Here is a 26663-nt window from a genome sequence, read left to right as displayed (position 1 = left end):
GACACTATTGTTCGTGCTAGAACTGACTGGAAGACTGCCAACGATGGTGGTTATTGTTGTAGCAAACTCGTGGTGGTGAACTGCGAGTCCTAGGCTTCCATGACCACTGACGGCCACGGTTGATTTCCTGACGACTAGTAGCCAATGGTGGTCGTTGTAGTTGCTGACGATCGTCGGGTGGCCATACTTGACAACTACCACCAAGGGGAGCTACCCTTATATTGGGGTGGCTTTGCCGGCGCTTTTCGCCGCCATCGATGCACCCTGGCCGCCACTATACTAGGTCGAGCTCAATTTTGGTTGGCCACGATTGCTTGTCATTGCTTCGCCACTACGAGGACCTATCAAATGATGAATGTCGATGGCTAGCCACCCTGCCTAGTTGCCACCGAGGCTACAATAGCTTGTCATGGCGCCCCTAGGTTGAAATCCAAATTTAGCCCTATGGTTAGGGTTAGGGAACATGCATAAAAGAGAAAATATATGAATTTCAAGGCAGGCCAAATTTTCACGAACTAATTCGACCACCTCGTGCGAACCAGTTAAGGCCTATGAGCATGACCTTGAGCCCGAGCACAAGCTTGAGGATGACTGGTGGAACGATCTGATGGGCACGTGTCATCTAATTGAGCTGAACCTACATGTAACCTATGCACGACATGAGCTGGACTTGTGGGCCTATGACCCACATAACTAGCCTAGACCACGTGATCACTTGGCTTGTGACTACAAATCACATTTTGGGATTCCAAGCTCGAACTAAGCTTAATTTTCTAAAATTCTCTAGAGGAGACTCGTTGGACTGAACCTATCTAATGGAGCAATTTTTTAGATACCATGACACGCCAGACCACTAGAAGGTCTATCTAGCATCATTTCACTTAGAGGGCGTGGAGATTAGGTGGTACTAATCGATAGAGTGAACTCGACCATTCGAGTCTTAGTAGGACTTTGCTAATACAATTTGTGCTTGGTTCGATCCGACCTAGTTCGAGGACTTTCAAGCTAAGTTGACTAAAATTACTCAGTCAACAATAATTCGAGCTTACCTAGAGGAGTTCAAATAAATTTGCAACCGGGTCACCAACTAGTCATACTCGGCCCTAAAGAGTACCATTATAGTAGGCTTAAGCCTAACACTCAGGCTGAGGTCAAGACTTTAAGGCCGACTATTTCTGAGGAGGCCTTCTCATTGATAGTTTTGATGGAGTCCTAATAGGATCAGCTAAACAAGATCCACAAGGATGAGCGAAGGAAAACAACCCAAGCCCACGACCCACTAGAGACTACACCTAACCCAACCCGGCTGCGGCAGATGGCTCAGCCCAACCACCAATAAATCTCGCATTGCCCCAATGACTTGGAGGAGCGTAGAAAGTAAGGTTATCTCTAATCATAAATGCAAGTGCTAGTCAGCCCACGTCATGTTTCTCAACAGTCTCGAAGAGGATGAACCAGAGTCCTTTGACTAACATTATAAGCTGTACAAGTGTAAAGACGTGAGGTACTAGTCACCTTGAGGACAAGGCATCGAAAGTGTGGTGGATTATTACGATTCGACCACGTGAGTTAAGTTAGTCAAGTCGAGTCGAGTTGAGTCAAGTTATTTAGTTAGATTTGCTTATTATTTTAAATTTTAAATAAAACGGATAATCTACATATGGATCAGATCCACTAGGACTTTAATCCTATAAATATGAGTGGTTATTGGTTGATTATTATAGTTGAATAAATTTTGAGTTTAGCTAATTTATTCTTATTGCCTTTATCTTTTATTATATTTGTTCGATCATTTTTATTTTTGTAAGAGTAGATCGTAACTCTAGATCCATTTTTAAGCACCCAAACCCTAGCCACCATTCTCCACCACGAGCTATTCTACTATACGATTGTCCACCACCACCCTCCGACAATTGTTGCCACATCATATATTTACCATGTGCCCCGTTTTGACTTCCTCCACTATTTTATTTTTAATTTTTTATTTCGACCTCTAATTCACGTAAACTAAAGCCATTAGAAATCTAACTCACAAGGCTACCACCTATAAAGTATCATAATTTTCTTACATTCAGATCGGTCCAAATTTGGTTCGTTCGTAATACTTTTCTGTCTATCACATTTTCAATAATTCTATGTGTAAAAAAAAAATCAAATGTACATCAAAAAATGGGGATGGTTTACGAAGTCTAAGTACAATTATTTTTTTTAAGAAAAAATATTAAATTAAGAACACGGTAGTAAAATATGTCTAAACTAAGCACGATTAGTTTCACGAAACACATAAAAATCTAAATTATGTTTAAAAAGGATATTGAGGGAGAAAGAAAATATCATCCACGAGAAGTTTGGTGGCCCACTTGGTGACGTGAATGCTACTGATAGTATTGGTTTGGAGAAGAGAAGTCGGTCTCTCGATCCACATTGGTGGGTTGATTTGTTGTCATCCGACAAAGGAGTAGGAGCGCAGTGCTTCACGAATAGCCCAACATTTTTACACCTTGTCATTTTAATAACTTGAGTTTTATTTTTTTTATTTTTTATTTTTGGTTATCAATAAATAACATTATTGTAGTTTTCAGAAAACACCCTAACTAAAGTATATATATATATATATAATTTTTTTTTGTTGAATAAAGCACAATAAGCACAAAAAGACGGGGAGCAAAATGGAAAATTTCAAAATTCGAACGGATGGATTCCCAACCACTTTCCGCCGACTCTCTCCAATTTCACACGAGAAATAGGTTTAGCTGACAGGAGGCGAACAGGAAACGCCTGTGAAGGATCTCTGTTTCGTGCCACGTGTCGGAAGATTAGCTCGCACATGCGATGTCGGTTTCGAATGGAGGGTGTCGTCTAGGGTTTCAGTTTATTCCAAATCGGACCCTGCGCTCCTCTTTGCTTCCAATTTTCCACCCTGGAAGCGGAACGACCTAGAAATCTGTACCTCTCTTCTTCCATTTTATGGGATCATAGGGTTACGGTTTCCGAGAGTGATTTGGTGCTTGTAGAGGCAGGCTGAGGAGGAGATGCAGACGGAGGCGAGGGTTAGGATGGTGGTCGACGGCGGGAAACAGAGAGCCCTGGCTTCCGGTCACGGCGGCGCAGCCGCCGTCGACGGAGATGCCAGGAGATTCTCCACGCATCACCACCAGAGCCAGAAGCAGCAGCTGCATCACCAGCCGCAGGTTGGGACGGTGGCGCATCTCCTCGCCGGAGGTGTCGCCGGAGCGGTGAGCAAGACCTGCACCGCTCCCCTGGCCCGCCTCACTATCCTCTTCCAGGTGGCTCTTGTACTCATAACTTCTCATCTCTCTTATGGTCAACTGAGGATAAATAAAGGTCGTCTTTATTCTCATTTAGGTAATCTTATTATTGTAATTAATGGTTATCGAAGGAATTGGATGTTTAACTAGTTAAGATGCTCTGTAACTATTTTTTCTTCTTCTTCTTATATGGGTGCGATATTAATGGGAAAAGCTACTATAGCGTCTACTTCTATCGGTGCAAGGCATACACTCTGATATAACTCGATGTTAAAACTGTAGGGAAAAAGGTTATCTTTTGATTCTTCATTAATTGAGACAATAACATTCTACGGGTTCTCTTCTTGTACCCGCCACTTCTTGAAGGCATTATAGGTTGAAATGAATTCTCTGCAACTACCTTAGTGCTCATTCTTATTTCAAAGAAATAGCAATGAGAAAGACAGCTGTATTTGTAATCTTATGACATCCTGTATAGCTTAACTAGATCCTTTATAGCTATTTTATTTCTGTTCTTAATTGGATGCAGGATTAATGAGAAATAGATGATCTTTGTGCTATCTCATGGCGTCTTACTTGTATAGGTGCAAGGCATGCACTCTGATGTAAGTCGAAGCAAGGCTAGCATATGGCGTGAGGCTTCCCGCATTGTTCACGAAGAAGGCTTTAGAGCATTTTGGAAAGGGAACCTAGTAACAATTGCCCATAGGTTACCTTATTCCTCTATTAGCTTTTATGCGTATGAACGCTATAAGCATGTAAGTTGAAATTCTCTAAAGAAACATAGCCTTGCTAATCAGCTAGAAGGCTGTCTTAATGTTTTGATTTTTTTTCTATCATTCCTGCAGTTACTACAGACGGTTCCTGGTCTAGATAGACATAAAGATTATGTGAGTGCAGATATATGTGTCCGGTTGCTTGGTGGTGGTTTGTCAGGTGTAACAGCTGCATCTATTACTTATCCATTGGACTTAGTTAGGACACGTCTGGCAGCTCAGGTAACCATGCCATCCTATGCTAAATTGCATTTGATTTACTTAAATTGTTTTAATTAGTGGAACTGCTAGTGGTAGACTCGGGCCTTTCTTTGCTTTAAATGCTTTTCTTCTTTCAAGATTTTTGATATAAAAATTTACTAGTTCTAGGAAATAGGAATGCGTTGAAGTTTGGCGAAAACACTGGATATCGTTACTCTTTGAAAAGCTTTAGAGACCTGTTTTGAGACATCTCAAATTGTGGCTTGGCTAGAACACAATAGTGGTTTACCAAACAATCCCCTAGTGCTTGTGCTTACATTGATGATAAAAATCCTAGAAACAGTCTTAGAACAAGCAAATCCAGCAAAAACATAACCAAAACATGAGGTACTAGGTTCATTCAGCATTTCTACTATTCATTTAGCAAATCCAGCAAAATCATACCCAAAACATGAGGTACTAGGCACTGTTTTGAAAGGCGGCCGCGGATGACGGGCGGTCACCCCACCGCCTAGCATCTAGGCGGAAGGCGGGCAACAAGGCGGGTGACAAAGCGGTCTAGCATTTTTAATATAAAAAATTATAAATAAATAAATAAATAAATATAATATATATAATCACAATTCACAACTATAATAACATAATCACAATTCACAACCACAATAACATAATCACAATTCACAACTATAATAACATAAATACATAATCAAAGATTCAAAATTATCACAAGAATAAGTTCATAGCAACAAGTTCACAATTATAACAAATAATATGATATAACATATCAAAATCATAAGGTTCATAACAAATAACATATAATCAAAAATTCAAAATTATCAAGTTCATAACAAGTTCACAACTATAACATAAATGCCATCTTCTAATCTTTTTCACAATCTATGGGAGGAACTTCATCTATCAAAAGATTATCATAGGAATCATCATCAAATTCTAGCTCAATATCATCCTAATCATCTGTTTCTTCATCCGATTCAATTAATTGCTCATCTAGAGAAGTGGAAGGAGTGCTACTAGTAGTAGCTTTAGTAGATCTAATGCTCCTCCTTGATCTTAAATATTCTTCGGCTCCTGATGCTTCTGTCACTATCTCCCAAGTTAATTCTTCACCTGGAAAGACCTCTTGCTCTACATGATCATTATCCAACCATTCCCTTGCATTATTTCTTTCTTTTGAAACGACTGGATCATTCTCTTTCGCTATCTTTCGATCCTTCATTCTTGCATTAAATTGTACATAAACAAGATCATTTAGCCTCTTGACTTCCAATCTATTTCTTTTCTTTGAATGAATATGAAATCATCAAATCAAAGACTAAATCAATTTGATAATAAAATTTATCAATTTAGCTTAGTCAATACAATGATTAATGATATATTACCCATTCAAAGGAGCTCCAATTTCTTTCACATCCTGAGGAGCTACATGTTAAATTAAGAATCTTAACCGCCATACATTTCAAGTAGGGGGCATCGGCTCTATATACACTCCACCAATGAGCTATAACCATAAAAATTAAAATGTAACTTACTAACATACAAAGAATAAAATTGTAAAAGACATGTTTTACACTTTTACAACATATGCTAATTAATAATTATTACTTGGGTTGAATTTATCATTGTTAACTTCTCTTGTTAATCTTGCTAGCGGTCTCCCAAATATTCCAGTGACATCCTTATATGCTTTCATCTCCACATTTGAAATGTGAACTTGAATGGCTTGATCTGGATAAAAGTTCTCAATACAACTAAGAACACCATTTATTACATTAAAGTCAGTCTCCATTTCATCCAAATCTCTATAAAAATAGTATGGATTTAAGTAATATGCAGCAACGTGGAGATGTGTATCAAGCTTTCCATTCGTGTAGTGATCAATTGCATCTAGAAAAGGCTTGGAAGATGTCTCATTATTATTGAAAATATTCTTTATTTCTTTCTTGACATCTTTCAACCCACCATATATGAATCCCATTGATGATTTTCTTTCACCATCAACAACTCGTAGCAACTTCACTAAAGGAGTGAATACTTTAATACTTTAACTGTTAATGACACTTGCCTCGAAAATTGGTTATTGAGGATAGTAGAATAAATCATTTTTCCTTTCGTAGTTTTTGACCATTTGCAACTTAAAAATTCATTGGAAGTAAATATAAGCGTTAATTTTTCTTTCTTCTCCAAAAGACTATAATGTGAGAAATGAAGTGGCAAATCGTATAACCTCGGGTCTCACGATCTCTCTTTTTTGTGTAAACTGACGCATCAAACTCAATGTTTTGTGATGTCTATAAATGAACACAGTGATTTTCCTTTCATGTTCAATTGAACCCTTAATCCTTCCTTCCTTTGATATCATCTCTAACATCAATTTTATACAATGGGCAGCACAAGATGTCCAATATATACGAGAATAGTTTTGCTTTAGCAACTGTGCAGCTTCTAAATTAGCAGCACCATTATCAGTCACAACTTAAAGTACATTTTCCTCTCCCACTTCCTTGATATCCTCAACAACAATATTGTGAATGTATTCATCTATATGTGAATCTTTAGAACAATCAACTGAACGTAGAAAACTAACCCCCCCCAGCTTACAATTGACACATAAATTCATAATGCTTCTTCCTTTTCAATCTGTCCAAGCGCCAGTTAAAATGGAGCAGCTATTTTTCTTCCATGCAGCTCTATGGTTCTCCAAATCATCATTTATTTTAGCCACTTGCTTCTTCAAAAGTGGCTCACGTAACTCATGTATAGTTGCTGGCTTGAACCCCGGACCATATTGACCAATTGCTTCCATCAAAACACGAAATGATTTATCAGTAATAACATTAAAGGGAATGCCACACTTATAAACCCAATGAGCTAAGTACATTAGCACTTTATCTCTTTGTTCTTTTGCAAAAGTATCTTTTATACTTGTCTGTACCATCTTCTCCTGCTCTCTAATTGAAATTTCTAGATCAATAGATATGTATTTGTCTGAAGGACCTCTACTTCTTGGCCTTTTACTTTCGACTTCTAAAATTTCTGGATCTTCCTTTTCTCCAAATATATTTACTTCTGCTCTCAATTTTGCTTCCTCTTTTGATTTATCCTCTTTTCTCCTTTTGTTCCCCTCTATATGCTCTTTAATAACTTTTTTTGCCTCATCTGTAGCTTTTGGACAAGGCACAACATCACCTCTAACATGAGCAATATGTTTCTTGAATCTACTAATTTCTCCCCTAGTAACCTTCCCACAAAATCTACATTTCACCGTGTTGGCATTAATTTTATTTGGAAGGTATCCATATTGCCATCCTGGATCATTGTAGCCAATAGACACAAAAAATTAAGATGAAGTTGACCCAACCACAGACGGTGTTTGAGAGGAATTAGTGGTCATATTTGACTACCTATATTCTGTAATGAAATTGGGCAAAAAACAAATATGATTGATAATTCATAATTCACATTTCAAATTTAAAAATAGTAATTAATTACTGTTTTACCTCCTCCAGTAAAACAGATAGTAAGATATTTACTAATTATTGATTACCAATTTACTCTCTAGTTAATACTTAATAACTTAATCCAGTAATTCACTAATTCAAGAGAAATATTAGAAACAGATTAACACTAAAAGTAAACTCACTGTTAAATATTAATCTATAATCTTAATTTCTGAATTATTTAGAGGAATTAAGTAATAAGAAACAGAGAAAAACATATTATCAGACAATTACTGAATTAATTTCTGAATCAAGTAATTAACAATCTTAATTAACAGAATCAGAGAAAAAATAGAAGAAATGAGGAACTAAGTAATAAGAAATAGAGAAAAACTGAAAAACACATTATCAGATAGTTACTAAATTAATTTGTGAATTAAGTAATTAACAATCATTAACAGATTACTAATTAACATTCAAGTATTCAACAGATTAGCAGAATAGCAGATAACTACTTCAATTAATTTCTAAATTAACTAGAGGAATTAAGTAATAAGAAACACTGAAACAGAGAAAAACTGAAAAACATATTATCAGATAATTACTAAATTAATTTTTGAATTAAGTAATTAACCATCATTAACAGATTAAGTGATTAACTAATTAACAAACATATTATCATTATTATTAGATAATCACTAAGTATCTAACAGATTAAGATTTAACAATTTTAAACAGAATTGAAAATTAAAAAAAAATTTAACTACTTCGGTGTGAGACAGAGTGAAACTATGAGAGAGGAGTGAGAGAGAGAGAGAGAGGAGAGAGTGAGAGAGAGAGAGAGAGAGGAGAGAGTGAGAGAGAGAGAGAGGCCCATACCTTTGCAGCGATTGCGGGCGCAGTGAGAGCGGGCGCAATGAGAGAGGGCGCAGGGAGAGAGGGAGGGCGCAGCGAGAGAGAGATTAGGGATTTAGGGATTTTAGTGAGAGAGAGAGAGGGCGCAGCGAGCAACGAGAGAGAGATTATTGGTTTATATTAATGGTTAATGGTTAGTATTTTTAGTGGATATTGGATAATCCGATCCACTATAGAAAAACCCGATAAGGTGGGTTTGGAGGGCCGAACCGCCAACCCGCCTTATCGGGCCGCGCGGCCTACTAGCGCTTTTTGGCGCTCAGGCGGCCTGCCAATGCGGCAGGCCGCCTTCTACGAGCGCTAGGTGGAGTGGCGGGCCGGCCGGTGCGCCGCCCCGCCATGGCGGCCGCCTTTTCCACTTTTCAATACATTGGTACTAGGTTCATTTAGCATTTCTACTTTCCATTTAGCAAATTCAGCAACATCTTTAAATTCATTCAATCATTCAGCATTTCTCTATTTGCAAATTATACTAAAAACATGAGGTGGATCAAGCATTTACAGCCATGATAATAAGCGCACACATTAATCTTTGAAAATAATCAGGATAGTTAAAAGGAATTTAGTGGCTATCCTACCTGATAATCATGGAACATAGGCACAGCTGGCTGATGACTGCTGACACAAGTTGTGCTGTGTTGGAGCATGAGGAGATCAAGATGGGAGGCAAAGCGGCTTGATCTGGGAATGTTGAGGCTGAGGCATCACATTGGTAGGAGAGGAGAGTGCTAGAACTTAGAGATTGAAAAGTTATTAATCACAACTTCGTTCATTCTAGCGGTTCTGCTTATTGTGAAATTATACCCTGAAAATACTAATTTCTCTATCAGTGGATAGTTGATGTAATACTATTTTTAACACATGTGATGCATCTGATCTAGAAAGTGGATTAATGGGAAAGGAACAACAATTTTTTGAGAAAAATTTTCAGTACTTGTTCTTTTCTTGATTTATTGTCTCTCTAATCTTTGTGTGCACTGCATCTACTAGTAGATTTTAACTGCCTTCCAGATCTGTGGTATGGACAGATTTAGCTTCAGTTTCTTTTGGCATACTAATTTATAAGTTTGTCATTTTAAAATTTACGAGACCCCTTGTGTAGGTGTAGGCACTGTCTTTAGCAAAATGGAGGTGTATTTGAGAACTTTGATGATCCTTGACTACTATGTTAGCAAATTAATTAATAGATGAATTGTTTAAGGAATAGGGAAAATTTGGGATATTGGGAGGAAAAGGATTAAAGTTGATTTCATTATTCTTTTTCTTTTTTTTCTGATGAAATGATTTCATTATTCAGTTCAGCATTTTCTGGCTGCATTTCAACCAATTTTGCAATATAGTTCTGATTGTCCGAGGTCAAACTTATGAGTGTTGATTGAACAGGAACTGTTGTAATCTTAGTATGGTTTGGCAAATCCCATCCATTTCAATCATATTGTTTCAATATAATATTGGTGTGGTACTTTGTGGTCTTTTATCGTATAGATATGTACGGTGGCTTTTCTATATTGATAGCTACCATGCCCATGCTTGGTACTTTCAATCATTGTTTTTTTCCCCATAAGGATGTTTTATATCTGACTGGCCCAAGAGATGCCTATTGAACTGCTTATTTATGAAACTTCTTTTTATCTTAATTTCTGCAGACAAATACTATATATTACAGAGGCATATCGCATGCACTTTATGCCATTTGCAGAGATGAGGGTGTCAGAGGGTTATACAAGGGTCTTGGTGCTACATTGTTGGTGAGTTCATATATTTGCAGTTTTATATTTCATCTGGGCTGCAGTTGACTATTTTAAGTTGCAGGGAGTGGGGCCTAGTATAGCAATCAGCTTTTCTGTTTATGAAACCTTGAGATCCTATTGGCACATCAGAAGGTGAGTCCTTGATTATTGTTAATTTAGAATTTCGTACACTACATCCCATGTACTCACTTTTGATGTATCTCTGAACTATGCGGATATCAGGCCACAGGATTCTGCTGTCTTAGTTAGCCTGGCTTGTGGAAGTCTTTCTGGCATTGCATCATCAACAGGTAAGATGCTATGGTTGGACCATTTTATAACAAATTTATCTTAAGAAGATTACGGATTGATACTGTCATAAAACAAAAGTCAAAATGTATTACTTTGGGTGGAATATAGAATCCAGAACAGTATTTTAATCTTTAGCACAACTTTTTTTCTGTGTTGTTCTGGATTTTATTGTACAATGTTTATTTGAATTTAGTTTCTATTGAATGAATGCTGATCAATAATAAGTTATTAGTCTATTTCCTTTGATGTTGATGCTAAATCACAATGAACAAACTTCACATTCATTCAGTTTGATTAAAGATCATAGGTTTTTTTTTCTGACCATAAGCTTGATTAATGTGTGCCATGATATGGTTAGCAACACAGAAAGTAATCCATCACTATGATTTATAAATTCCTGCACCATCAGCCATTGAGTGCTTTAATGAGCCATCCTCCTTTATGTCTGCTAAAAACCATCTTTTGATATGTAAACCTAGAATTTTCTGTTTTTCCAAGGAAAATGAAGTTAAGACTTAAGAATGGGGCATAAAAGAAATTAGAAGTTAAAACTGTATACTGATATATTTATTAGCAGTTCATGTATCTGATGGAGTTGCAGCAAAAGACAGCCAGCTCTCCTCTCTCATGTTCATCACTGTGCTCTACTCTGGAATCAAAGTCTATCTGGTTTGTGAAAGTCTTATCATGTATATCTAGCTAAGCATGGAGTATACAGTTTGGAGTTTGGACATCCAAAAATGCCCCATTATAACATGTTTAACATTTTAAATTTTAAACATGTGCTTGTTCAATATTAAAGAATTTGATGTATAGATCTGTAGGGTACTGCATTGATCTGCCTCATGCTTTTCATGTAAGACCTGGACTTTTGGTTGTTATGTTTAGACATTCATCAGGAATGACTTGGTGACATTTCTGAATTTCATCTCCACTGAAGTGCCTTTTTTTTAATTTACCCAATTTGTTACACATGATTACCTTAACAGGTCTTATGTATATCTGCAAGATTGCCACAACTCTTATCTGAGAGGGATAGTGCCTGATTCTCCTGTTTCTTATATCTGTTTTCTGTTAATGGAACTTAAATCAGGCATCGCTGGACCTCCCTTTTACATACTAGAAATCTTCCCCCCGTGTTACAGTCAGTGTAAACAGGAGTAGAAGGCAAAACATGCCCCTGTAATAGTGAACATGAAATTGTTAGTATGTAGTACATTAGCTTTTACAACTATTGTTAATATTGCCTTGATTTGACTCGGTTGTTGATTTTGGCACTTGATTTACCTGAGTTGTTTATTTCAAATAGGTTGTCTCTAGTTCGTGTGTCTCATTTACTATTGAGTCAGTTACTGTTGAGCAACTGGTAAAGTTCGGATGGATCATTACCATAAAAAAATCAGTTTTAGTAGTATTGATTGTCAGTTGCAGTCAAATTGTACATCTACTAGTGCATGTGAGTCGGGCTTGATTCTCATTGGTGTTTGGGATACTTTGATGTTCACTTAGAAACAAGGCTGGTGCAAACTGACTAAATTTATTCATAGCTATCTACGGATGATTTTCTGCTAGCAATTCTGAAGTTACTTGGAAGCTTATAGAGAACTTGTTATCTGCCAAAAGTTCTCGGAGCTGATGCAGACTGCTTAATTCCAATCATGTTGCTCCTAATTGCACAGCATCAATCTTTTTTGCATGACTTATTGTGTTTGACTAACAACATCCATTAGGCAGTTGCATTTACATATTCTTTCTGCAAAGAGATAGAAATTGTACAAGTCTGCAAGCACCGCCCTTATGGCTAGACAATTAATTTGTTCTGAAAAAGGACTGAGTGTGGGGAGGCAAAAAGGATGGATGAATAGTAGAATTTTATTAAATGTACTTGATCTAATGACAATGTTGACACTGAGTACACATATTTTTCATTGTTTCTCTTTGTGATCTTTATGATACTAATTGTTACTTAGATAGCAGACGACGACCTTATAGTTATTCCCAAATTAATATGCCGTATCAGGCATTCCAGGTTATCATGGATTTCCAGTTAGTTCTGCAAGGTTTTCTATTTTTTTTTTGTGCTCTCTTGTGGTGACTGAGACCACTACTTTGTTGCAGTTACATTTCCTTTGGACCTTGTGCGACGGAGAATGCAGTTGGAAGGGGCAGCTGGAAGAGCTCGTGTGTACAAGTCGGGTATCTTTGGGGCATTTGGCCACATTGTCCGCTCTGAAGGTCTAAGAGGGTTATACAGAGGTATCTTGCCTGAGTACTATAAAGTTGTTCCCAGCGTCGGCATTGTTTTCATGACCTATGAGGCACTGAAGTCCTTCCTGATGGGTGCACCTGCTGATGAGTAGCACCAGAATCCTTCTTTTGTGTGGCGAAAAATTGCGATGCTCCACCTCTCTTTCCCCTCTTGTTTAGTGACACCAAGACGATAGAATTATTGTTTAGAGACTAAGGTAGTAGAGTTTGTGGTGGTAAAGTTTTGCAATTGCTGCCATAAAAGAGGTTTCATTATACCTGTATAGATATATTTTTGGATCGCAATTTTATGTACATGTTAGAACAGTCATTCATCATCCAATTTTGCAGTATGCCCTTATTAATCCCGTGTAGTTTCTAATTTTCTCTACTGTGGAGGGAAACTGGTCCGCTGATTGCTTGGGAGATTGTGGTTTTAAACTCCATTATTTTAATTTTACCTTGAGAAGATTCTTAATCTTAGTTCATTAAAATTGTTATTAACTGATGTATCGTAGTGTACAGAATCGCTTAATCTGGTTTGACGTGCTGTGATGATGAGTAGCTTAAGCAGATTCTCTTAATTAATTTGTATATTTAACCTGCTTAATATATTAAATGTGCATGGAGGAGAACATAACAAAAGGAAAAAGACTCTTATTTCCTAAGCCACGAAGGGCATTACCTTCATTTTCCCTATGCCTTTTGATAGGCATAATTCAACCTTAATCGCTAATGAAGAAAAGATTATTCCCAAAATTGGATTCGACTAATCCTTATAAATGAAAGATTGTTAAATATGCACGAGTAGCTTAAGTAGATCACATAATTACTATAACTCATAATTTGTGATGCATCATCATTGTCGTACATAAATTCTAGATGGCTATCTACACCATCGATATAACCTCACGATCTCAAAAAGTGACCATCCTTTCTCCGTCTAAACTCCATTAGATACCATGTCATGAAACATCGCCATGAATACATTAACAGAATCATACCTGCAATGCAAAATACAAGCCAAAACATGCAAATTTATTCCTTCTCAATAGATTGTACATGGCTTTTAAAAAATTTGGCACCATTTGTTACGTCTACTTGGAAATTAAACTATATAAGAAGCCATGACGAACAAACGAATGTTGATCCAGTAATAATTCACTATAGCGTTTAAGCACAAATCTACACCAAAAGTCAGGTAAGGGAAAAAAAGAAAAAAAACTAAGCAAGCAAGCTCAAGTGTATACAAATAGCTGGATTCACAATTCCAGGGACAATCTTAGAAGAATGTTTGGTGACTATTTACTCTGGTTGAATAGTCTGATAACTGGAACAACAGTTTCAAATGGCTCGAATGAAATGAAAGAAGCATACCACTGCATTTTTGGCAACCAACGAATAAGAAATATTGTAGGTCAGATGCCTGCTTAACCTGTAAATTTGAGGATCCTTCGGATTGAGCAGCAGCAACAAAATGCACAGTGGGAAAGTCTTCCTTGACCTCCATCCACATCTGGTTTATGTAATAGTCGCCAAAGCAGAAATCGCAAATAGTGAACTGAGACTTAATTAATCTTCAAAGAAAGTCATTTCCTGATTAATCTCAACACATCACCCACAAGGTGCAAAGAACCAGTGACCAGGACCTGAAGAAAGCATTTCAAACAAACATACTAGTGAGAATATATTTAGAGGCCGAAACAGAAGGGGTATAGCTCCAAGATGACCACAATATAGGATGAAGTCCTTTATTGCAATCTACTGGTACACCACATTCTTGCATACGTACAAAATATTTATACTTTTCATTCCACAGGGGAAGGGAAAAAATAAAGGAAGCTGACCTCAGAGAAGTCAAGAAAAGAAATATAATAGACCAAAGAAAAGGTACAGGGATAGTCAGCCAGTGGTAGTCACGTTAGCAACCCTCATCTACAGTGCTATACAATTTCATTGCTATGACAATATATTAATATACAGTTCTTTAAGATGAACTAGAAAGTGGATTTTATTATTTCCTAATTTTCAGAGTAAGCAGTTTGGTGAGTCGTACTCTATAAGAGTACATATTTCATATAGGTCACCATTATTTTGTTTTGAGAGGAACTTTTAAGTGGGAAGCAACTTTGGAGCACACATGTGAAAGATGTAAAAAGGAGTTAAGATGTAAATATGAAAACTAAGGGCATGTTCATTAAACATGATAAAACTTTACATTTAAATATGATCATCGGGCGAGCTCGGACGAGTTTAGAACAGGCTTACCGGGCCAACTGGGCTGACCATTGTGTTCGCCAGCCCACCCACAAGTGGGTCGGGCTGGGTCGGGTTTAGGTCAGGTTAGAATAATCTAGCCCATTACCACTATTGGCAAGTGAGAGAGCGGACTGGCATGAGTTTTTAAAAAAAAATTTCTAAAAATAGAGGAACAAAAATATTTAAAAAAAAAAAAAGCTAACAGTAAAAAAATTTAAACAATACAGAATGCTGAACGGGTGGGCTTTCATGGGGGCTAACGGGCAAGCTTCTGGATTAAGCTTTCGGGTCAGGCCGATGGATGGGCTTTCGGGCTGGATTGGGCAGACAAAGGACTGGCCCGTGCTGCCCATTAAGTAGTTCCGGCTTGTGCCGGTAGTTTAGGCACGGGCTGGCCGGTCCCAAAAGCTTACCCCGGTCCAAACCGGGTCAGGGACGGGCGGGCTAGGCCATTTGATCAGGTCTAAGTACATTCAATTATTCTTTATTGCATCATAGTTTGGCACAATACAAATTGTTTCGAATAGTATTTCCCTATAGCAATTGAATGAATTTGATATATGGCCATAAGGCCATTGTAGTATTGTACTACTAAAAGTAATGTGGTGGTAATGAGATCTATTTGAATTAACACCATAAGTTCTTGTACCTGAAACCGAATAGATTGATTTTGTTGAGCACTTTCCCTGAGCCACTTAATTGCAAATGGGACTGAAGGGAACACTAAACTGTTATCGGAACCACCCGTGCTACTTAGACCTGCATGATTTCCAAGTGGGACCAAAATTCACCTTTGTCAACTACTGCTAGATGAATGCAACAAGAAAAATCATGAGAATTCTCAGCAAATTAAATCTTAATTTTAGTTCGATGGTGTTCACAATTCTAAAGCTAATTAGGAAAAATTAGAATCCTTAAGAAAGATACCTTTGTTACTATGGAGCAGGCTCTCCCACACCTTTTGCAGTGATAGCTGCCATGATAGATCAATTTGCTGAGGCTCTGCTGGTGGTGATGCATGAGTACCAAGCTTGTGATATTGGGACTGGTTTGGTACGAACAGGGCCTTGTGGAAGTGAACCCCTGAAAACAATGATGTTTCATAGTTCATACAGGATTGTTTGTGAGTACACTTCAGCTGTATAACCAATGAGTTTTTGCCACTTTTGAGATGTATTTAATCCAATAACAAGAGAATAAAGAGAACCAACGCATCATGCATTACAACGCATAATGAACAAGCCCTTGTGGAAATCACTCTGGAATTTACTTTATTAAATTTCTGGAACTGGCAGAGCAACTTCAACAAGTAATTGTATGAGAATCAGCTATAAATTAATAGGAAAACAACTTCAGAAGTGTAACAAAAAATGCAATGAAAATGTTTGCAGGTAACAAGTTCTTCCCATAATAATGGTTGACAAATAGCTTTAAATATAACAACTGCCAAGTCAAATAAAAGAAAGGGTCATATATACAAATACATGTAAATAAGGTATAAGAAAAAACCTACCTGCATACAAATAGTCAAAAATATTTAGACACGTACTTGTATGTATGCATAGAACTTCTTATCCATATGTATATACATACCCACAAATATATACACACAAGCACTTATAATATATGCAAGAAATGTATTCATCCTTACTGCCAATATCAAAGAATCTGTTATTATATATGTATAAACACCAATAAGCATATAAATTTCCATTTACAAGGATATACATACATAAACACCAATAGAAATAAGAAATTTTCTTTTGGAACCATGATTTCACATATCTCACATTCAAATCATAAATCAAGTTGGTTTCAGAAAGTTATAGACTTATGGTTCATGAAGCTTCTTACCATGCTGAGCACAAGTTTTAACTAAATGTGGAAGCAACAGTTGAGGATCTCTCACTGACATGCAATTGAACAGAAGAATCTGCGTTTAAAATAGAACTAAATTATCTTGTAACCTTGTACACTGAAAAGCATGAAGTACACTTGCATCTACAAATTGAAACTCAGTAAGGCAATACCTGCCTGGAGCTGCAGCTAGTGTGATCCTGTTCCCCCAAGGGATCTAAATGTTTGGGAACCTCCTTGATAGCATGAGAATACCATCTTGCACACATCTCCATACTTTCTGGGCTATGTGCGCCATCTAAATAGAAAACCAACTCCGCAAGGTTGAATTTCTGGCCTTCTACACAGAAATGTTTATCACGGACAATTTGTGCTCGTCCTTGCAAACTAGCACTTGTGAGACCTCTGATGAACTGCTCAGGCAAGGAAGCCTGGTTTTCATAAAACATGATGAATGATACTTCATCCTTGTATCAAGTGGTGAAAAGTAAAATATAATAGATAACAGGACATACAGTATGTTCAAGACACAATTTGTTCATATGTCCCTCTTTTTCAAGCCAAGCACTAGCCAAAGCAATTGCAAGGCCTGCATTTAGAAATTGATGCTCACCATGGAGTCCAAGATCTTGATCCTTCAATGACTCAGGATTCAGAGGTGAGACGATTTGAAGAGGAACCTGCATTGCAATAATTTGATTCATGTTTCTTATGCATTCAATATCTTCGATTGAAAATTTTTTTTACATAATAAGAGGTTATGAAAGTCACAAACAACATATATATTTATATATATACTCCACCTACACCTAATTTGGAAGCCCTATCCTCAAGCACAGACATTGCCTCTTCTGGCTGGGGAACAGTATAGGCTGGAATTCCTCTCTGTGAAAAATGCAGGTACAGTCAGAAAATCCAAAAACCATTAAATCAAGCCTTGCTGCAGGACATTGAAAATCTCCAATAGAAGTTCACATCATAATTAGGTACCTTGAAAATACCAGCTTTCTCCCCAGCAATTTCTCCAAGTGTATTACCTGTTTGTGGTACAATTGGCAATTACAAAGCTAATTACATAAACATCGGAAAAATTGAACTTTAACTCAATATCCCTATGATAAATGCAATCTTTTACACGCTTTCCATCATTACACCAGAATGTGCAAAGAGTATGGATGACTGACATTTCATCTTGACACGCTTTGGTCAACTTATATGGTCACGGCAGGTCAAGGTTCTTCCTTTCTTGCTAATGAAAGTGCCATCTAGATAACTAATTTAAGCAAAATATAACACTGGTCAAGCCAATTAATGGTAAGACAGATAAACATAAAGCAAACATATTTGATCCGTGCTATAATTGCTCGAAGGATGAATAAAGTGCTTTGACAATTATACTATGTTGAGATGACAGGACAGTTATCTAGCACAAATACAAAAAGGAATAAAACAACAAAATTGATGAATCACTTCAAATCTTATATGAAGCCTCAGAAGTCAGAGGTTGCCCATGAGTCCTTCGGAATGAAATCAATCACAATAAATTTGAGTGAAGTGTCTCAATTTTACAATTCCTACACAAATCAGGCTCCATTTAAAGTATAATATCTGAAAGATGAAGTATCTGATGCAGTTGGTGCATGAAGTACATATAAAAACAATTAATCCACATTGACAGGAAAGAAAACAGAATAGCAACAAAAAGGAAGTGGACTAGGAAATCATTAACAGGACCACATCATCAAATTCTAAGAGATGAAATTCTAAGAAGTCCACCAATGATGTTCTTGGTTATCGTCAACAGTATCTATTATAAACCTAGAACTAAGCATTTAGGTTGTGAAAAGAGGAAAGAAGAAAAAGGAGGAGGTTCTGACACAACACAACAATAGTTCATTAAGTTCTTCCTCAAATCACAAAAAGGATAGAGCGCAGAGTATATAACTATATATTACAAATCCTGAACAGAAATAAATTAGAGTAGTACACAAAATTACCACCATTAGACATGTCCTTCCCTTTACATTTACTGGGATCCAATGCAGGAATCTTAGCCAGTAATGATCACAACTTACTAGATGCGCAACAACTCTTATTTCCATTATCATATAAAATCGTATAACATTTTCCGCAAAATAATTTCAAGTCATTGTCATATAAATAAGTTCCTTACATGAAAACCTATATTCAACCGACGAGCGTACCTTCAGAAAAGGTTGAACAAGATAATGTTTTGAGTTCTTTGATGTGACTTTAATGCTTAATGAAAGAGACAATCAATCATTGACTCCCAGATGTATTCGTATATATTCAAAGTTGATTGCCTCAGTTGTGCTCCCTTCTGTATATATACATAAGCTCCTCCTTTACAACATTGTAACTTCTAAAATTACAAGCATCCTGGACTCTACTAAATAACCTCGAACATGTAGGTAGTTCTATGTAATAATATAGTTGTCAAAGGGTGACAATGCACAGCATCCCTAACCTCCCTCAAAAAATGTTAGTTATGCATACTAATAGTGATAACAATTATTATAAAAAAAGGCTGCCATCATAAGTGGAACAAGTTCTACATGAGCTCTTGGAGAAAGCCACCACACCAATTCCACCATCAATTGGTAGGTATTGATAAAATTCTAATTCTTGTGCAAAAGATAATAATTTGAATAGTTAAATTCATAAAGACAATCAGTATTTCAAACAACTAAATTAAATAATTTTCGTCCTCTGTAAGTCTCCTAAATAATCTTGTAATATGCAGCTAATGCCTGTTGCTATACCTTTATATTTAAATTTTATTATTCAGTGTCCATGAATTAAGCTATCTACATCGTTTCACCTCTTTTATAGTTAATTTTAGAAAATGGCTGTCCATAAGATTCTAAAATTTGGCACTAATGTTTCTAATTCAAAGACTACATCTAGAATTTGGCACTAATTTTTCAATTCTATTACATACTGTTTGGCTAATGGCTAGAATTCAAAGACTACATCTGCTTTTTTTCTGTATAAAACAAATTTTCTATTGGTTCTAATCAATGTTACATCCAATAAAAATTCAAGACAGATTTAGATTTTCAGCGACATCCAGAGAGAAAGAGAAGATTGAAAAAAATTTATTGTATGTATGCATAATTAAAGGAGAGGACAAGATGCAACTAACCAAGAATTTCCATATGGTCATAACCCAGGGAAGTTATTCCACAAACAATAGGTGCTTGCACCTGCAAAGAATGCCCATCTTTAACCATTTGGCATGTTTACTAGTGACAATGGCTATAAATATATGTATAGAGAGAAAGAGAGAGGTGCCAATCTGCCCAGCATGATTCAAACAGAAATAAAACTTCTTGCCAGACTGGCCTTAAAATAAAACTTGCTTTATCAAGCAAACCGAAAGATGGCCCAGGCATGTATTGTTATTACACCCAATCTCACGGCCTGCCCAATTTTCATAAAATCTGAACATGTGATATGCCATTTTCCTGGGAAATCATTTCTGTACAAAATGTGTTCTGGCCTCACAAGAGTAAGAGCCCATCGATACCTCTAAATAGTTCTTTGATTCAGTATATAAACTATGCTTATGCATGGTTTGAATTTTCATCCGAAACCTAGACATTCTGTTGGTCCCATCTGATCCAAAACTGCCCGAGACCCAATAGCATCCAACTGGAACTGCCATAATACAATTTTTCTTTAAGTACATTTCATACTCGTGCTGGATTTGGATTGAATCCAGCTTGTTCCTAACCCAGTACCAATCTCATTCTTACATGCTAATACATCTAGTGTAATGCACTGAAAAAGAAGATTAAAGGAGCACACACATGAATTCCAAGAAGGATTTGACTTGAATTTGATCTGTTTCATTTTCATAGCAACAATAACCAGCAATTTTTTGACTAGTTTGATAATGTTATGTGGGTCTTTCTAATTTTGTCTCTTCTTGTTCTCAATTTCATCATGTTTATTTAAATCTTTAGTTAACTTTTGAAATTTATTTATTAAAATAAGACTGAAACCAGAACTGACAAAATGTTTCATTCTTTAGTGGGACCGACACCAAAAGTTCAAACTACGTACCTATTTACACTAAAAATAATAAAAGAGAAATTTTCTTTATCATTCCAAATAAGAGCTACTTATACATAATATATGGTAGCATCAGAACCCAGAAGTCATAATATTTTGCTAGTTAGAATTATTTGAACACAATATCACGCACCACATTTGTTGCATCAAATTTTCCTCCTAACCCAACTTCAAGAACAGCAACCTCGACCTGCTTCACTTGAAAATAGTTAGGTACATCAAATGTTTGCAAGATGATATCACAATGTAAAAAGAATGTAGTGTAGTAGGATATAAGCAGATAATCTAGCACAAATATGAAAAGGATGATTAACAATATGTTAAGCACCTGATACAAAAGTCAAAGTGTACCAGAAGTGGTACAATAATGGTATCATGACAAAGATTGGATAGTACAACTAGAAGAATGAATCATGATGATGCAAAGTATCTGGGGCAGAGTAACTACAATTGTAAGGTTTAAGAGAAATCCATCATTGCACAATAAGAATCTATCATAACCTTGACAATGTAATCCTAGGAAAAATCTATCATGATACCATAATCTATCAGACTTTCAAATACAATTGTAATAAATATGGTCAGAGACATAAACTTCTAGTATAATGGCACAAGAAGAGTTGAGAGATGTAAAATTAAGAACGGACTGCAGCATTATCAAAATGAAATATGGGCAATTCATATGGGATAATCTTAAATCTATTAGTATCCCAGAAAACAGATGTTGCAGCAAAGTGATGAACTGATGTTTTTCTAATAAAAATAAAAGGTAAAATTGCAAAATAGCCTATCGAACCATGATAATGCATGCATGCATCACCGTAGTCACGAAAAATTAACAATAGTTAGGGGTGCTCAAAAAGCCTGTGAGCCCGAAGCCCGTTCATATCCAACACAATAAAATCGGGTCATAACCCGTCCCAAGCCTGCTTTTGACCCGGCCTAAGTCAACTCAAAAGTCTACTGGATTGGCTTGGGGTTAAGCCATGTTCAAGCCCAGTCCGACCCGAGCCCGCAGTGCCTAGTCTGTCCATAAGGCCCATAGATAATGACTCGTCTTTTGAGTTATGTCCATTCGCAATTAGTTTGACTCATATCTATTAGATTTAAATTTAAGTTCTTTAAATCCTATTTAATTGCTTATATTTCTTAAACATTAAATATATGTTTCTATTATTATATTCATAAGAGCATTAGCAACAGTCACAAAATTTGATTGTGACTAACTTGGTCAAGATTGGAAACAATTATCAAGGTTCAAAAAATCAGGATCAGGATCGGCTTTCTAAAAAAAAGATACATATCGACTGAATCACTCGGATCGAATCAAAATTTTTTAATTATATAAAATTCTAAATATTATTTAAAATGCAGAAAATTTTCTAAAATTTAGAAAACATGACAAAAAAAAATAGAAAATAATAATTATTCACATATGAACCTTAAAAATTAAACAAAAGTACTAACTCAAAAGTCAAAATTTAATGAATATCGAGTTAGCTCTCGTAAATCCCTGTAGTCGTCATCATAATCACCATAAGTTTGAAAATAATGGTGTCTAGGTTCTGGTGCTCCAAAGAGTGATTGCATCATGTTATTCATAACAAATAGATCTTATTGAATTTAAGGAGGATAATAATTAATATGTAGATATTTTATCTAAGAATACTGAGAAGAATATTAAGGAGGATAATAATCAGCATATGGATCATATAATTATTCTAAATAATAAATATTTAATGAACCATAGTTTGTTGGAGTTCGCTAAAGTGAGATTTGCGTCACTGGAGTTCGTTGGAGCTAGATTTCTCCATTAGAAAGTGAGAGTGAGAATAAAAGGAGAAAAAAGTGAAAGAGAGAGAGTAATAAGAAAAGAATAAAAAGAGAACGGGAAAGAGCTTAGGGGTATCAATAATTCATGTCTCCGGATCGAATCCGAGTCAGACCCATAATGGGTCTGGCTCGGTTTGATCAAAATTGGCCGATCCTGGCCAATTCCAGTCATTTGACTATTTGACTGGAATCGGCTATGGATCGAGATCGGGTCTGGCCAATCCCGATCCGGATTAGCTGATCCGACGAACCTTGACAATTATGGAAGTGAGAACATTTTAAAAATTTGAATTATATAAAAACATTATTTCTAGGCTTTTAGAAAATATTCTACCGTATAAAAATATTCTTTCTAAACATTTTGATTCAATTAGATATGATATGTCTGTCCGCTCACAATTAGCCCGCTCAATAACATGAGCATGGATTGGACTAGGTCAAAATACTTGAACTCGACCCGAGCTTGGACCTTGTCCAATACTAGTATAGGAATAGACTGCGCCAGGTATTGTCTAAGTCCGAGACCGATTTTATTTTGTCCGAGTCAGACCCGACTTGGTCCATGAGCACCCCTAATAGTAATTAGTATAGACGAACCAGACAACACACAAGAATATAAAATAATAACTTTTAAGTTCCAGCCAAGTGTATGTTCCTCAATAAGAAATTGAAGTGCCCTTTTCTTGTTCAAATGGGCCATAGAAAACAAGAAATTAGCTATATCTAGGAGGATCAAAACAAGATAGTTGTGGACCATTTTGGCCACAATGAAGAATTATGTATAGGCTTTGTGAGCAATATGCGCCAGATTCGAGTCTCAATTGTTCACCTAAGCTTCTAGAGGTTATAACTTTTTCAAATTATGTCCAATTTTCAGTATTAGAAGCCAAAAAAGACTGCTCAAAGAGGCATAAATGTGGTGATAAAGGTGATTGTCGGTCAAAGGCAACCTGTTTCGAAATTGTGTAATGCCTCCTAATACCCAATAAACAAGAGAAAATGTTAATATAGACTCTGAGACTACCTCTAATAGTAATAAACTATTTCCATGTGCTCAAATTCTGAAAGTTAACTAGCAAAGTAAATTCAAATGATATTTGACACTTGTTGCTAATATAAATATAGCCTTGTAACTATTCAAGTCAAAAACAGTATTGGGAAAGCAAAGTATCAAAATCCCTACTTCACCACCCCAAATCTTTTTTCTCTTCTCATTCTAAGCATCCAAGCATAGCAGATTGGAAGAACTGATGCCCCTCTGTTTAGTCAAGGAATCATGGTGCTTATGAAAACACATTAAGAATATGTGCCTGCCAAATACCCTGATATCTGTAATATAATGAAATCTGAAGAATAACGGCCTGCTACATCAAATCTTTTCAGGAAGTTGATACCCCTTTTTCTGAGCTGTCTCCAAAAGCATGTTTTAAAATAGTAACCGAAACTATCCTAAAGATGCAATAGTGTCAAACCTTAGCTAGTTTCCCCTTTTTTTCCTAGATAAAATTTAACCTCAATAGACTTCCACTTAAACTCATTAAGGTGCTTCCATTTCCTCTCATTCAGCTTAAAATAACATTTGTGGTTACTGCCTATATTGGTTGAGTACAAATTTCAGGTGGCTGAAACAAGATTTTTTTATATATGGCCTCCTGTAGGCAGGGTAATCTCAAGTTGACTAAACAGTAATCTTTTCATGAAAGGAGAATACTGAAACAAAATTCTATATTTCCAGTGGATGAATTTTCCAAAACATAACATAACAAAGGAACCATTTCAAGGCTTTCAGGTGATGCAACAATAAATCCAGAGAAAAGGAAAACAAAATGGGAATTCACACAAACTCTCACACACTTACAAAGAGCAAAGGTTCCATTCAAAATTTCAAATATTAACCTTTCAACTTTTCAAATGCTTAAATGACCTCAACAGTTGAAGTTAGGCATCTTTCAACCCAAAAAATACTATATCTCATTCTCCGAAATGAAAATACAGGAAAAATGCGATAATTACCAAGACAAGTAAACTATGAAATGCATGTTGACATATATCTGTATTGCAAGAGAAGCAACAATTGATATGAAAAAAGAAAGAGGAAGTACAGTTGCAAGATTTTGACCTGCTCAGCTGAGAATATTTTGAATGCTAGCAACGCAAGGAATCTAAAGTAGGTTGGCATTGGGACATCATCATTAGTCTTCTCCTGCAAGGGGGATAAAATTCACCTCACCATCCATTAAAATAGAAGAAAGAAGAGAAGCGTGAGAAGACTACAACTGAACAAATCAAGAAATATGAGGATTCACGGTTTCAGATATTATGAAACTACAAGCACAATTCTGTTGAATCAGTTCAGTAACAAGATGACTCTGATCAGCTGAAAAGATACATGGAAAACATTCTGAAAGAGTCGGGGCAGACATGGTACATTACGGCCTACATTTCATCAATCCAGAAAACAAGGGAAACAAAAAAGAAAAAGAAAAATTCACCTGCAGTTTGTTCCAACACCACCAGAAGTATTTCAAAAACTTCTCTTCAGAAATATCCACCCTACAATTCTCAAATCGTTGTAAGAGGAAAATTAGTACGGCAACAGTATTAAATGCTTTAATGCAGCAACGTTATATATTCTAACACACAACTCGCAAAATTTTAGCTTAATATATTCTAAAATATCAATAGAAAAACCAAACGTAATTAATAAATAAATAAATAAACAAGAATACCCATCAAGCCGAAAACGCTCCCGCACATCCATTAAGTGAGGCGATGTGAATAGCCCAGTCCGGAAACCGCAGGAGCGCAGAATAGATTCGGTAAAAGTGCATGTCGAACCCTATAGAGCTTTATATTAACAACATAAATAAGAAACCAACAAAAAAGACCCAAATTTTAATTCACCTTTCCTTTAGTACCGGCGACATGGATAACTTTCAGGTCAGCTATCGGTTTTTCCAACTCCAGAATCTAAATTTTTTTTCCCAAAAAGAGAAACATCTCAATTCGACTACATAAATCTCGGAGAAGGGGAGAAAAGGAAAAGACGAGACCTTTAAGTAGTCGAACAGGAGATCGAACTGGTCGCCTCGGTTGGAGCCATCGGCCCGAGTGCGGCGCGTGATGAGGGAGGACAAGCAGTTGAGTGCCTCCTCGTACGGCGTTGGAGAAACTGCTGTGGTGGAAATAGAAGGTGGAAAGTTGGAGGATTTGGAATTGGATCCTCGAATGGAAGAATGGAGACGCAAGAGATTTATTTACCTGAAGCGGCCATGGTTCGAGTCCAACGACGGTGGAAGCGACACGTTTGTGGCGATAGGAAGGAGGAGGAGGTGGAGAAGGAGGAAGGAGGAGGAGGAGAGAGAAGGGCGGCTGAGACACGAGACAGTGGAGATAGGAGGAGGTGTGGAAATAGATGGGGCATCAGCATCCTCTCCACTGGCCACGGCCCACGCGTTAGTATAAACAGTTAATAATAATATAGGATCATTTGCAAATCACCACCTATATATTAGCCTTATTGCTATCCACCTCCTCATATTCTTGATATAATTGTCCTTTTCTTGGTTAAGATGCTCTTGTTTTTTTTCCCTTGTAGTTAATATGAAACTATTTTATTTTCTCCTTCCTTTTAAATGAATAAAAAGTAGTGTTTTTATAAATACACGAGAAAAAGGAGGTGAATATGGAGTTTGTTAAACTGGCATA

At 36.5% G+C, this 26663-nt stretch overlaps 2 protein-coding genes across 8 annotated transcripts; one reads left to right on the top strand and one right to left on the bottom strand.

Moving 5' to 3' along the window:
- Positions 1–2854: 2854 nt before the first annotated feature.
- On the top strand, positions 2855–13273 carry LOC140802746 (uncharacterized). The gene is made up of 7 exons (XM_073158336.1): positions 2855–3287; positions 3854–4027; positions 4118–4267; positions 10266–10367; positions 10432–10502; positions 10593–10660; positions 12780–13273. Exons 1-7 carry the CDS (start codon positions 3033–3035, stop codon positions 13019–13021), a joined length of 1062 nt encoding a protein of 353 aa, XP_073014437.1. The 5' UTR covers positions 2855–3032; the 3' UTR covers positions 13022–13273.
- Positions 13274–14053: 780 nt separating this feature from the next.
- LOC140789969 (folylpolyglutamate synthase-like) lies at positions 14054–26410 on the bottom strand. 7 transcript variants are annotated; one of them, XR_012109302.1, is made up of 16 exons: positions 26217–26410; positions 26009–26130; positions 25860–25925; positions 25685–25794; positions 25448–25508; positions 25075–25158; positions 21256–21312; positions 20191–20251; positions 18015–18061; positions 17832–17909; positions 17540–17704; positions 17198–17455; positions 17022–17100; positions 16095–16250; positions 15817–15970; positions 14054–14557 (listed from the first exon to the last, which is right to left on the bottom strand). XR_012109302.1 is itself a non-coding variant. In XM_073139918.1 (16 exons), the coding sequence occupies exons 1-16, from the start codon at positions 26383–26385 to the stop codon at positions 14498–14500; spliced, it is 1683 nt and encodes a 560-aa protein (XP_072996019.1). In that variant the 5' UTR covers positions 26386–26410; the 3' UTR covers positions 14054–14497. The 7 variants fall into 7 exon arrangements, 4 of the variants coding, with proteins under 4 accessions (XP_072996019.1, XP_072996027.1, XP_072996030.1 ...); XR_012109304.1 differs by having other exon boundaries at positions 15817–15926; positions 17022–17117; positions 17202–17455; XR_012109303.1 differs by having other exon boundaries at positions 26009–26127.
- Positions 26411–26663: the final 253 nt, after the last annotated feature.

Source organism: Typha latifolia, chromosome 1 (genome assembly GCF_019914945.1).
Source record: "Typha latifolia isolate L0001 chromosome 1, TyphaL0001v2, whole genome shotgun sequence".
In the NCBI taxonomy this organism is placed as follows: domain Eukaryota; kingdom Viridiplantae; phylum Streptophyta; class Magnoliopsida; order Poales; family Typhaceae; genus Typha; species Typha latifolia.
This window is presented reverse-complemented; position numbering and strand designations above follow the sequence as displayed.